Below are 12,910 nucleotides of genomic sequence, written 5' to 3'. Positions count from 1 at the left end.
TAAGGATGGACAATTAAAACAATGTATACCACTTCCTTTCTAAGGCATTTCTAGATACTTTCTAGTTTTTCACCTCATTTTGTGTCCCACATTCTGAACAAGGCTCTCTTAAGTAATACTTTGCTTCCTACAACCAGAACAGGGAGGATCCCAAACAATAAATTAATGTAATCGGACATGTGAAAGATAACAGAGCCTCACTGAATTAACCTTATTGTAGTCACTAGGTAATGCAATACACAATCTAATTATTTCTTTGACGACTAGACTCCTTTTCAACCACTGCTGTTAAACGAATACAATGTAAATGCAAAAACCTTTTATTGAAGCATGATGGCAGCAAAATAGGTTGCAAACCCAACAGTTCCACCTCTCACACCACAGTACATATTCGCTATTAACAGTCAGTTTTTGGTTTATATGAATGCTGTTCCATGTCATTCATAAAGCCGAATCTATAAAGGTGCCCAAACAAACCACTTGATTATGTGGGATTAAAAGTTTCATTATGCTTGCAAAAGAAACATATTCTTTAAAGGACCTTACCTGGTTGCTGTAACCTTTATCATCATATCCTCCAAAAATGTACAACATTCCATTAATGCAAGCGCCACAACTTCCTGACGTTGAAGGGGGTAAGTCTCCTCCCATAAGGTGCATTGCCCTGGAAATCACAGTTGCAAAGAATGTAAATCTTTCACATTCATGTCAACATAATTTAGAAACAAGGTAAAGCAAGTTAGGTGAACACTGCATTGAACAACAAAAATACAAACTCTCAGTATTTGATTTAATTTCTCATTACTTATGTACTACAATCATAATGTCTAAACAACGAAGTAGCTCCATTGATTTTACTATAGGATTAAAATGTGGTACAATTCCCGGTAATGATACCACTGTGGGCCTGGAATTCTGAGATATCACAATATGACTGAATTACAGCGATAAAATCTGATAAATATGCATGGGGGAACTATACTATATTCTTGGGCTTATATGAGTAAAGCTACAATGCTACAATGCCGACATTCCAAATTACTCTTTTCAACTCATAACCTCTGACCTCTGCATTAAGTAACCACCGTCCTAATGGAACTATATGGATAGTTTGAGCTTTCAGACAGCACTATCAACAGCCCATTTACATCTCAGTGTAAACTGGTAATGTGCTAAAACAACTGCTTCCCTTTAATACAGCTGGTTGGCTGTTTACAGTACTTTACATTATGGTCTGCACCTGAATAACAGCATTTGGCTGCCTCAGTACGTTTATCCAAATCCCACAGCATATGTCAGGCTCTGTTCAACTTCTTTGTTAGTTTAGTTACTTGCTAAAGGAAACTGGATAGCTAAACTAGTGGTAGAGTGGCCTTCATGTGGCCAGACGATCTGGCTCTTATTCAGTCGACTGCTTGTTATAAAGAAAATCTGGCTTAACCTAGATAGATTCCTTAAGCAGCAAGGCTTTTCCTCTGACAAATCTGTGGAAAACAAGTGTAACAAGTGACCAAAACATTTACGGGGTCAAGAAAATAATATAAATGAGTCAAAGAAAATCAGTTAAATATTGAAGATTTTAATAAAATGCCAGGAAAATAAAAAGATTTGAATGAATGATAAAGCTTTCGCGTTAAAAGTCACATTTGGGAAAATAAATCTAAGAAAGGGCTGAATTGGTTCTCAAAAACAGGCACAAGATGGTAGCAATGTATTTCCTTGTGGCACAGAAAGACAGCAATATCCTCAAAGGGATTTGGAGGAAGATAAATGCTTTCTCACATTGCACCTTAATATATTGTCCATATATTCAGGACTGCGCATTAGACAGTTCATGTCGTTAAGGGCAAATAGAGGACCTCACCTCCAAGGTTCCAGGAAGAAAAAAGCTACTTACCACGAACTACAGTTCTGCAGCATTGGTATCTTGCATTTACCATAATCATAGGCAGTTATGCTCAAATTACCTTCATTTGGCGTCTGTTCCTAGAATTAGGAGGACTAGAAGCGGCGGCCGGCTCTTCTCCTATAATGCCGCTAAACTTAGGAATGATTCAGAAAAGGGGCGGTGATGAACAGAGTGTCTGAATTAAGCAGACCACTCTTACCCAGTCCAAAGATCAGGGCTTGATCCATCACCGTTTTTTAGCTCACTGCACCATCCCAGCTCAGAACCTGGCTACATGCAAATTAGTCTGTCCCTGGCCCAGTGCATCATGGGAACAGGGCAGACCAGACTACCAAGCCAATTCTTATACTGGGAAGGAAACAAGCTTCCGGGGACCGGTTTCTGGCATTTCAGCCGTCTTCGGCCCGGCTTGCTTTAATCCTGATGGTGCAATGAGCAAGGGACTCACATCTGAGTATACCCTTCCACGCTTATGGTGGACAAAATGATTCAGAAAAGGGGGCGGTGGTGAACAGAGTGTCTGAATTAAGCAGACCACTCTTACCCAGTCCAAAGATCAGGGCTTGATCCATCACCGTTTTTAGCTCACTGCACCATCCCAGCTCAGAACCTGGCTACATGCAAATTAGTTTCTCCCTGGCCCAGTGCATCATGGGAACAGGGCAGACCAGACTACCAAGCAAATTCTTATACTGGGAAGGAAACAAGCTTCCGGGGACCGGTTTCTGGCATTTCAGTCGTCTTCGGCCCGGCTTGCTTTAATCCTGATGGTGCAATGAGCAAGGGACTCACATCCGAGTATACCCTTCCACGCTTATGGTGGACAAAATGATTCAGAAAAGGGGGCGGTGATGAACAGAGTGTCTGAATTAAGCAGACCACTCTTACCCAGTCCAAAGATCAGGGCTTGATCCATCACCTTTTTTTAGCACTGCACCATCAGGATTCAAGCAAGCCGGGCCGAAGACGGCTGAAATGCCAGAAACCGGTCCCCGGTAGCTTGTCTCCTTTCTGGTAAAGAATTGGCTTGGTAGTTTAGTCTGCCCTGTTCCCATGATGCACTGGGCCAGGGACAGACTGATTTGCATGTAGCCAGGTTCTGAGCTGGGATGGTGCAGTGAGATAAATAACGGTGATGGGTCAAGCCCTGATCTTTGGACTGGGTAAGAGTGGTCTGCTTAATTCAGACACTCTGTTCATCACCACCCCCTTTTCTGAATCGTTTTTGGCCACTATAGGTGTGGCAGGGTATACTCAGACATGAGTCCCTTTCTCACTGCACCATCAGGATTCAAGCAAGCCGGGCCGAAGACGGCTGAAATGCCAGAAACCGGTCCCCGGTAGCATGTCTCCTTTCTGGTAAAGAATTGGCTTGGTAGTTTAGTCTGCCCTGTTCCCATGATGCACTGGGCCAGGGACAGACTGATTTGCATGTAGCCAGGTTCTGAGCTGGGATGGTGCAGTGAGATAAATAACGGTGATGGATCAAGCCCTGATCTTTGGACTGGGTAAGAGTGGTCTGCTTAATTCAGACACTCTGTTCATCACCACCCCCTTTTCTGAATCGTTTTTGGCCACTATAGGTGTGGCAGGGTATACTCAGACATGAGTCCCTTTCTCACTGCACCATCAGGATTCAAGCAAGCCGGGCCGAAGACGGCTGAGATGCCAGAAACCGGTCCCCGGTAGCTTGTCTCCTTTCTGGTAAAGAATTGGCTTGGTAGTTTAGTCTGCCCTGTTCCCATGATGCACTGGGCCAGGGACAGACTGATTTGCATGTAGCCAGGTTCTGAGCTGGGATGGTGCAGTGAGATAAATAACGGTGATGGATCAAGCCCTGATCTTTGGACTGGGTAAGAGTGGTCTGCTTAATTCAGACACTCTGTTCATCACCACCCCCTTTTCTGAATCGTTTTTGGCCACTATAGGTGTGGCAGGGTATACTCAGACATGAGTCCCTTTCTCACTGCACCATCAGGATTCAAGCAAGCCGGGCCGAAGACGGCTGAAATGCCAGAAACCGGTCCCCGGTAGCTTGTCTCCTTTCTGGTAAAGAATTGGCTTGGTAGTTTAGTCTGCCCTGTTCCCATGATGCACTGGGCCAGGGACAGACTGATTTGCATGTAGCCAGGTTCTGAGCTGGGATGGTGCAGTGAGATAAATAACGGTGATGGATCAAGCCCTGATCTTTGGACTGGGTAAGAGTGGTCTGCTTAATTCAGACACTCTGTTCATCACCACCCCCTTTTCTGAATCGTTTTTGGCCACTATAGGTGTGGCAGGGTATACTCAGACATGAGTCCCTTTCTAACTGCACCATCAGGATTCAAGCAAGCCGGGCCGAAGACGGCTGAAATGCCAGAAACCGGTCCCCTGTAGCTTGTCTCCTTTCTGGTAAAGAATTGGCTTGGTAGTTTAGTCTGCCCTGTTCCCATGATGCACTGGGCCAGGGACAGACTGATTTGCATGTAGCCAGGTTCTGAGCTGGGATGGTGCAGTGAGATAAATAACGGTGATGGATCAAGCCCTGATCTTTGGACTGGGTAAGAGTGGTCTGCTTAATTCAGACACTCTGTTCATCACCACCCCCTTTTCTGAATCGCTAAACTTAGGAAGTCCTTGCCGTTGCAGTTACGTAAAGGGTCTGACTATTCCATCTTCCGTAAGAAGCTTAAGACCTGGCTATTCCAACGTTGATTGCTACAGTCTGCCTTAGCGCTGGCATGCCTTCGGGTAACCATGCGCTTTATAAATGCTATTTCATTTCATTTCATAGATTCACAAGCCTGAGTTATTCCTCAGCATCAGGCTGGACACTCTTTGCAATCAATGTTAATATAGCTTTCTAGATATATATTTTACAACCCTAATCAGCTATAGACTACTTGTACACTCCTTGTAGCCTTTCTATCTCATTTTATGACCCGCACTCTAGTCAATCAGGTGGAGAAACACAGATCTCCACTCACCTGCTCAGATTAATATGCATATAATCTTATATAAAGAACCCCAGAATGGGAGAAGGGAGAAACGCATGTGTATCTATGCAAGGTACTAATGCTGAAAAACTGTAGTTTCAAGTATGTAACTTTTTTCTTTGCCAGCACTGTATCTTTCATAGATTCACACACATGCTTTATAATTATCAAAGCAGTGAACAGTAAAAGAGAATGGGTAACAATAATGAAACTTTGTATAGAATCATCAAATCAACAGTGTTTCCGAATAGGACAGGATATCTTGGCATAAATACTTCTTGAAGATGTGTGTAGAAGCCCATATTACTGGCTTACATATGCCTGTAAATGGCACACTTGCCGAGCTTCCCTTTTGAAACTGGAAGTCTACTGGCAGGGCGTCTCCCAGCATTCATCTTTATTTTTATTTACTTTATTGAGAGCATTTTGCAAAGAAACAAAAAGCATGCAGAACTCGCAGAATAAAAAACACTTGTGCAATCATGACAATTTGAACAAATTTGCGAAAAAGATAGGGAAAAAGAAAAAAGAAACAAGAGGACCAAGGGTTTAATAGTAAGAAAAAGAAAGTTGAATGGCAGAAAAATGAAGTTTGGAATGTAAGTGTCAAGGGCAAGTATATATCAGTGTAGGGAAAGAACCTGGAGTGGATTGGAGAAAAATAGAAGACCAGGGAATGGGGAATAGAAATATCAATAAATACAAATAAAAAAATGCAAAATAAAAAGAACATTCCAGCGTGGTCATGGAGATGTAATGTCTCTTTCCTTGTCATCTTCCACATTAGGAGCCAGCCTCAATAAATAGTCTCTGAGCATCTGTCATATAACTCTTAGTCGCCAAGTCGGAGGTAGCAGTGTGGCATAAAGTTCACTAGTAGTGTCACAACAGGATAGATCACGCAACCAAGCTGCTTCAATACGATATGTGCTGCTTCCCCAATGAAGGGCCACCTGTCGTTTGGTTAGCAACAATGCAGTAGCTGTGAAACGTCTGATGCCCACAGGTAAAGGTTTTACACATCCAAGGAGTGCCAATAGTGGATCCGGAATACGTTTTTGCTCCGTCATGCCAGATAATACAGACTAAACAGTTTCCCAGAAATTGAGAATCGGAGCACAGTACCAAGCTAGGTAAACAAAGTCAGCAAATTTCCCCCCCCCTTCCCCCAAGTTTATATAGAGCAAACTTGACCCTACAGTTCAGAGCGCTTTACATGAGCACCAGTTGCGTTAGCGACGGACACATTCATTAGGTCTCCCCTATGCAGCGCGCATGTGCTGATAGGAGGGCCTTTAGCAGTCGCTCTGCTCATTTTCAAGCACACACTCGTGCTTGTGGCAGCATCCACCTTGCGGGTGCGAGCAGCGGCGCGCCACAAGCACAAGTGCAGTGCTTGAAATTGAGTAGACTGTGCGCGCACGCTGCTTATCGCTTTAACATTCGCGGCGGAGGGCCCTGCTTGTCTACAACTTTCCATGGTCAGGTGACTTTCAAAGATCCTAATGCACTTCGCCACCCGTGATCCACCCCTTGCCCCTATGATAACACTTTAAACGCCGTCATTATTTCGGAAAAGCAGTAGAGGGATGCAGTTCATGTTGTTCTCGCCCAGTTCACAACGACTTGTCTCAACCCTATGCACATTAGATCATAATTGACGGCTTAACATATTATTTTGGTAACTTTTCTCCCACTTTTTCTAAACGTAATGTGAAAAAGAGAGCTTTATATCTTGACAAGGGTCGTCAAAACTATAAAGTTGTGTTCTAATAAGACTTCTTAAAAAATCTTGCTACTTGCCATGGACGACCCAGGCTCTCTGATCAGAGGAACTTCAAGAATTAATCTGTAGATAACCACCCTATTCAATGGCACCCATCCACCCACTCGCCCAAACCCACCCAAATCCACCTTATTATATACTCACATGGAGTTTTTCTCTGCATCAGAGAGAAAACCGTTCCTCCTGCTGTGCTTTCCGTGAGTTTGCAGAGTTGGCCCGAGCTTGAAGTTTCTGATTCCATTTACTCGCCAAAGACGTGAAACAGAAACCAAAAGTAGCTCGGTCGTAGTTGCCGCTGTTTGTTCTGGGTCTGTCACTCACTCGCGATGGGCGTACCTGACCCCAACTGCTGTTGCAGGGCACTCCCCAGCAACCGAAGTACTATTTCCTGGTGCAAGGGTTGTTTCTGTGCAAAACAACAAACTGTTGCCAGTCCTGGCCCGGGCCAGCTGCGTGCGCCGTGAGTAGGAAGAGGAGGCTGCGCGAGCGAGGAGTTTGAAAGTTGACCAGGTACGGGCGGAAAGCGCAGGCCTCTGCTGTTATGGTGCCACCTCTATCAACCTTTTAAAGTCCATCCAGGGATGACTGCACAGCCCTGTGAGCTCTTCGGAAAGCACGTCAATCCCTTTAGAGGGTAGAGGTAGGGGTGGTCAAATCGAGAAATTCATAGGAATGGACGTGCCATGGTTATGGCTTGACACTGCGAATCATAGCCATGGCTGGCATGTATGTAGTTTGATTATATGTGAATTTCACAGTTTTGTAACGCTTCTCTGTGAGGCTTCCAGTGCTTTATGTGTTACACACTGTTATGTGGGAATCTAGGACCCTAGTGTAATTTTTCCCAATTCATGCCCATATATAGGTATAAACCATCCAGTCCTTATATAGGCATAAAGAATCATTGCCTTATTTAGTTATAGCCGGTGCAGCCCTAATACGGCATGGCTACTTCCACTAAACTCCGAGAATCCACATTGATTTCGTGGTAAAACCAGCCCTCAGCAGTCAGGAACCTCCCCCTGCTTGAATACTGATTTATCCAAGAAATCCAGGAGTTTTCAAGGAACTAAGGCACTAGTGACGATATTATGTCCAATCTTACGTCAAACTCGGCACCTTCAGGGGTATAAATATGCCTACATTTGCCCAGTCAAACACACAGTGGTTCCGGAGCAGATCGACTAACTACTTGCCCGATGCCCTGCTGATGCAAGTGCTGAAGGAAGCCGACCCTCCAACTGACACACTGAAAAGACGCAGTCTTTTCTCCTGCCGAGAAATCCAGCTCCAGTGTTTCCAGGCTACCCTTGCGGTTTGCTGGGAGATCGAGTCCCGAGAGAGAGATACAAGCCCTCTATCATTCTAAAACCAAGGTACGGATCTGATTAGATCCCTAGAGAACTCTTAAACAGATTCTTGGCAGATAAAGACAAAAACTTAAACTACTCCTCACTTACTCCTCCCATGTACTAGGCTTAGGTTAGGTACACTGGGGTAGGCGTACATTAAAAGCACCAGTTGAGTACTTTTAGCCATCATTTTATCACTGTATGTATTTTATGCATTTTAGGTATTCTATGTTTATGGCTTAGAAACCATATCATGCTTTTACAGTATTATTTTAAATAATATTCGTATTATATGCCTTGTACTTCTTAACTAGCATTTCAATTGTAGCAATGCATTTCTTATGCTTAAGAAATAAGACTGTTTAATAAATACTTTTATTGAAAACGCCGGTCTCTCTATTTCTAAAGCAACTCTTGTGAAACTAAGCATGCACGATTGACTGAGTGAAATAGCCGTCTATTGTTTCCGCGACTCTAGAGATGTGAGAAACAGAACAGAGGCAGCACCAAGGATGAAGTAGCCAGGACCATGTAGTATCAAAAATAAATTCTTTTATTTTCTCATTTATAGGACAGCCAACGCGTTTCGCTCCCCAACCATGGGAGCTTCGTCAGGGCTGAAAGCAACACAGAAATACACCAATGTTAATGACACATACCAACATGACATTTACAACCAAAAAACAGACAAGGTTAAAAAATACATTGAAGTTGAACTTTTAACGAGACGAGATGGCAATACTAAAAGAGGGTCACAATATAAAAAGTGATGCAGCTCGATGATTTGTATAGGACATTGGTAACCAGAACCAAATGTGACAAATTGTAAAATGCCTCAGGTAAGGCAGATAAGAATAGCCATTGAATGAAACCCAAGTAAGGAGAAAAGAGAAAGGAGGAAAGCAAGGAGGGGTAAAGCAGATAAGAATAGCCATTGAGTAAAACCCAAGTAAGGAGAAAAGAGAAAGGAGGGAAGCAAGGAGGGGTGACCCCTACAAGATCCCATTCCGAAAGAGTTATCCCATATGAAAAATATGTACATGCACCCATGTACCAGTGACAGGGCCAGAGTTGACACTATACAAAGGATGTTCTCACCAAGGGTGTTTGTCAGAACTTGAAGCGACGAAAATTACGTCAATGGAATCGTTTGATCCGAACAGTACAGATGCTGAAAATGGTACAAAAGATTAATTAGTATATGGGAGAAGGTCCAGAGATCAGGCCCTAATAGGTTTAAGGGGCACCAAAACTCCTTACCCTATGCCAAAATTCCGATATCCGGATAATGTTTTAGCCACGTCAAGGGTTTATACGTAAAAGACACAATTAATCCAAGAAGGTGATGTTCCACTACATCAAAAGAAGATAAGGAGGATTTCAATCAATGTACGTCAAAGTTAATATTAAAAAACTGGTTGTTGGTAAGCCATATTGTATAGGCTAGTCACAAAGACAATATTATCTATATGGACATAACAAGCGGCGATTCGGATTCCTCACGAATAAATTATAAAATTACTCACAAGATTAATGTAAAATTTCTGGCATCCAAAGAACAGCACATGCGCAGACCATAATAAGCTGCCACCAAAAATGCTGTAATAGAAAATGGAAAGAAGGGGGAGTTCTATATAAACATACATGTAAATCACGCCCCCACACAATAATTTCATTAATCCAAAACAATAAATCATTGACTACTAATCAGCAGGAAAGTTGTTAGGGTAATGGTCATGTTGCTAGCACATATAACATATGTAATCCTAATAAAACAGGTATTACTTATCATGCTAATTTGGAAAACACTGTGTGTGAAGGAGCAAGTTCACACATAAATGGTCCTATGCAGGAAATGCCGTTTCCAAGATTTATAGAATAATGGTGCTTGATAAAAATCAAAATCTAGGTGAGAGGAGTGTCATATAAAGGCCCATGATACATATATATATATCGTATGCGTTTACCAAAGTTACTCCACATGAGGGCGTATCAACTTGAACCTGAAGGTCATTCTCCAAAGTGAAAACTCACAATCCCAGCGTATGCAGACCCCAAGAGTTGCGTTACGTTTTTAAACACACCCAGGGGCTACAAATAACCTTACTTGGGTTTTACTCAATGGCTATTCTTATCTGCTTTACCCCTCCTTGCTTTCCTCCTTTCTCTTTTCTCCTTACTTGGGTTTCATTCAATGGCTATTCTTATCTGCCTTACCTGAGGCATTTTACAATTTGTCACATTTGGTTCTGGTTACCAATGTCCTATACAAATCATCGAGCTGCATCACTTTTGTGTTTATATATTTGGATTTAAATGCAAGATGTCTTTCAAAAAATATAGGATTAATATTGTGACCCTCTTTTAGTATTGCCATCTCGTCTCGTTAAAAGTTCAACTTCAATGTATTTTTTAACCTTGTCTGTTTTTTGGTTGTAAATGTCATGTTGGTATGTGTCATTAACATTGGTGTATTTCTGTGTTGCTTTCAGCCCTGACGAAGCTCCCATGGTTGGGGAGCGAAACGCGTTGGCTGTCCTATAAATGAGAAAATAAAAGAAATTATTTTTGATACTACATGGTCCTGGCTACTTCATCCTTGGTGCTGCCTCTGTTCTGTTTCTTAAGTCTTTGTCTGGATTTCCAGTAGGACCAAACCGCAGCAGGTCCTGGAGGTTATCAGCACAACATTAAATTGGACATTAGAGGGACATCGGAAAATAGAGGTGCTGGCTGCAAGATCCGCTGTGGAACTTTTTTCTTTGGACTCTAGAGATGTGTTTCATTCTGGGGAAACAAAGTTGTCATGTTATATGGTTGTCAGAGACTAATCCCTTCTTGTTTATTCGAGAAAGATTCTAGTGACCTCTGAGCTAGCTGGCACTCACAATTAGGGCTAATATATTCGGCAGAGACCTAGTCGACTTCAGTCCTACGTCTCAGCTGCAAGGTATATTATTCCAATGCGCAGAGCCTATTGGGAATATAGGAACTACACTACATGGCGCCCAACGTTTGGTAAGGCGACAATTTAACGCTAGATACTAGAGTAACTCAGTCGTGCTTTTTGTAGTGCGGTTAGCACTCTAGCAGACGCACGTACGCATCCACGCATCCGCAGGCCAGGCGTGGCCTGCGGGGTCCAATAAAAGAAGGACGCGCGCTCGGGCACGTCACTTCCGAATGAGACGAGTGTGTGGTTTACTGGCTGATGCTCCGCGCCTCCACCCCTGCGCACGTGGCCATGCTGGTCGCTTAGGCCTACCCACACACCCACACCACATTGGCGACGAGGGGGGGATACCAACCCTCGCTCCTTTCATCGGGTGGTACCATCGACACCATCCTGCGGTGCCTACCGCGAAGAGACCAACGTGCCCTCATTCTGGCGGGTCCGCCCCAGTGACCCGAGATTGCCTGACACACGCCGAGGTAACACCGCGGTTTGTCGACCCACTAACATTCGGGCACAGCCGCCATGGTGGACGAGGCAGCAGCGGCACCGGTCATCAACATCCCGTTCCAGCATGCTGCTGCTGGAGTGCTGCCGCCTTTCAGCGAAGCGAGTGACCCATCCACAGCATCACCCCGATGGAAAGTGTGGCTAGAGAGACTTGAAAATTACTTCGTGGTCACCAGAGAAACGGACGACGCGGTGAAACGATCGCTGCTCCTTCACTACGCGGGGGACGAAGTATTCCGACTCTTCAAACATCTACCCAATTCGGCGGGAGTAACCACGTATGCTGCTGCGGTCACCGCACTGAACAACCATTTTGACCCGCAACTGAATGTGGACTTCGAAGTCTTTAAGCTGGGACAAGCCCGCCAACGAGAGGGTGAATCGATGGATCAATTCCACACTCGGGTCCGGGAACTGGCCAGTTCCACGGATGAAGACCAACCCAAGGCCATCAGGCGCCAGCTAATACAAGGGTGTCGGGACAAAACGCTGAGGGGCCACATCCTAAGAAAGCCCGGGATCTCGCTCGAGGACATCCTTGTCCTGGCCAGAGCTCATGAACTGTCAGATGCCAGGGCCACGGCCATGGAGCAAGCACTGCATAAGATTCCCGCCAAACCGGAAACAACCAGGAATGAGCGGGCTGACGCGGTACGGGCACGACCACGTGGCCCAGGAAGAAAAGGAGCCCGGCGAGACGCACCACAGGGCCGGTGCGGATATTGTGGACACGAACCCCATGCGGCCAGAGACTGTCCTGCCCAAGGCCAAGTCTGCGGGAACTGCGGAATCCCAAATCACTTCGCAGCGGTTTGCCGCCGGAGGAACAAACCCCCAAACTCGCAGAAATCATGGACAACCGCCAAAGCGGTCCGCCAACTATCCATTGCAGAATCACCTCCAGGGAGGACAGACAAATTCCTACCAACGTCGCAGGCTGACTCAGACTCCGAGGACGAGGAGGAGGCGTATGTGGTCTCCTTCGCCAGGGAACTAAAAATCAGACGACGGCCGCAGCCAACATGTGTGATCCACGTAGGTGAGAGCGAAGTGAAGGCCGTCATTGATACAGGAGCCACCGTCAATGTCATGGGCCTACAAGAATTCAACAAGCTGCGCCCTCGCCCGGAGGTCTTAAACTCCAAGACCAAGATATTTGCGTATGGCGCCGACACCCCGCTTCCCCTGAAAGGGGAGATAGTCACACCCATACGGGCTGACGACGTGGAAGTAACCGCAACGATCCACATCAATGATCGAGAGGCCGACACCCTAATAAGCAGCCACACGGCGGAGGACCTGAAGCTCATTGCTTTTGCCAACCACATACGGAACCACCAGGTAGAAGAACTTCTGGAACGCTTCCCCGAGCTGTTCAAAGGCCTGGGGTGCATCAAATGCGCACCGATCAAACTGCACATT

The 12,910-nt window shown here is 44.9% G+C and overlaps 1 protein-coding gene across 3 annotated transcripts in view; it reads right to left on the bottom strand.

Moving 5' to 3' along the window:
* Positions 1-12,910, bottom strand: part of KLHDC1 (kelch domain containing 1) — a 1,440,569-nt gene that overhangs the window by 1,176,024 nt on the left and 251,635 nt on the right. For all 3 annotated transcript variants that reach the window (XM_086936594.1, XM_086936596.1, XM_086936595.1), the window contains exon 3: positions 547-664. In XM_086936594.1, coding sequence (XP_086792720.1) covers positions 547-664 — 118 coding nt within the window. The remainder of the gene's footprint in view (positions 1-546; positions 665-12,910) is intronic.

Source organism: Lissotriton vulgaris, chromosome 9 (assembly GCF_964263255.1).
Source record: "Lissotriton vulgaris chromosome 9, aLisVul1.2, whole genome shotgun sequence".
NCBI lineage: Eukaryota > Metazoa > Chordata > Amphibia > Caudata > Salamandridae > Lissotriton > Lissotriton vulgaris.
Note: the sequence above shows the minus strand (reverse complement) of the source record. Positions and strands in the feature narration are given on the sequence as shown.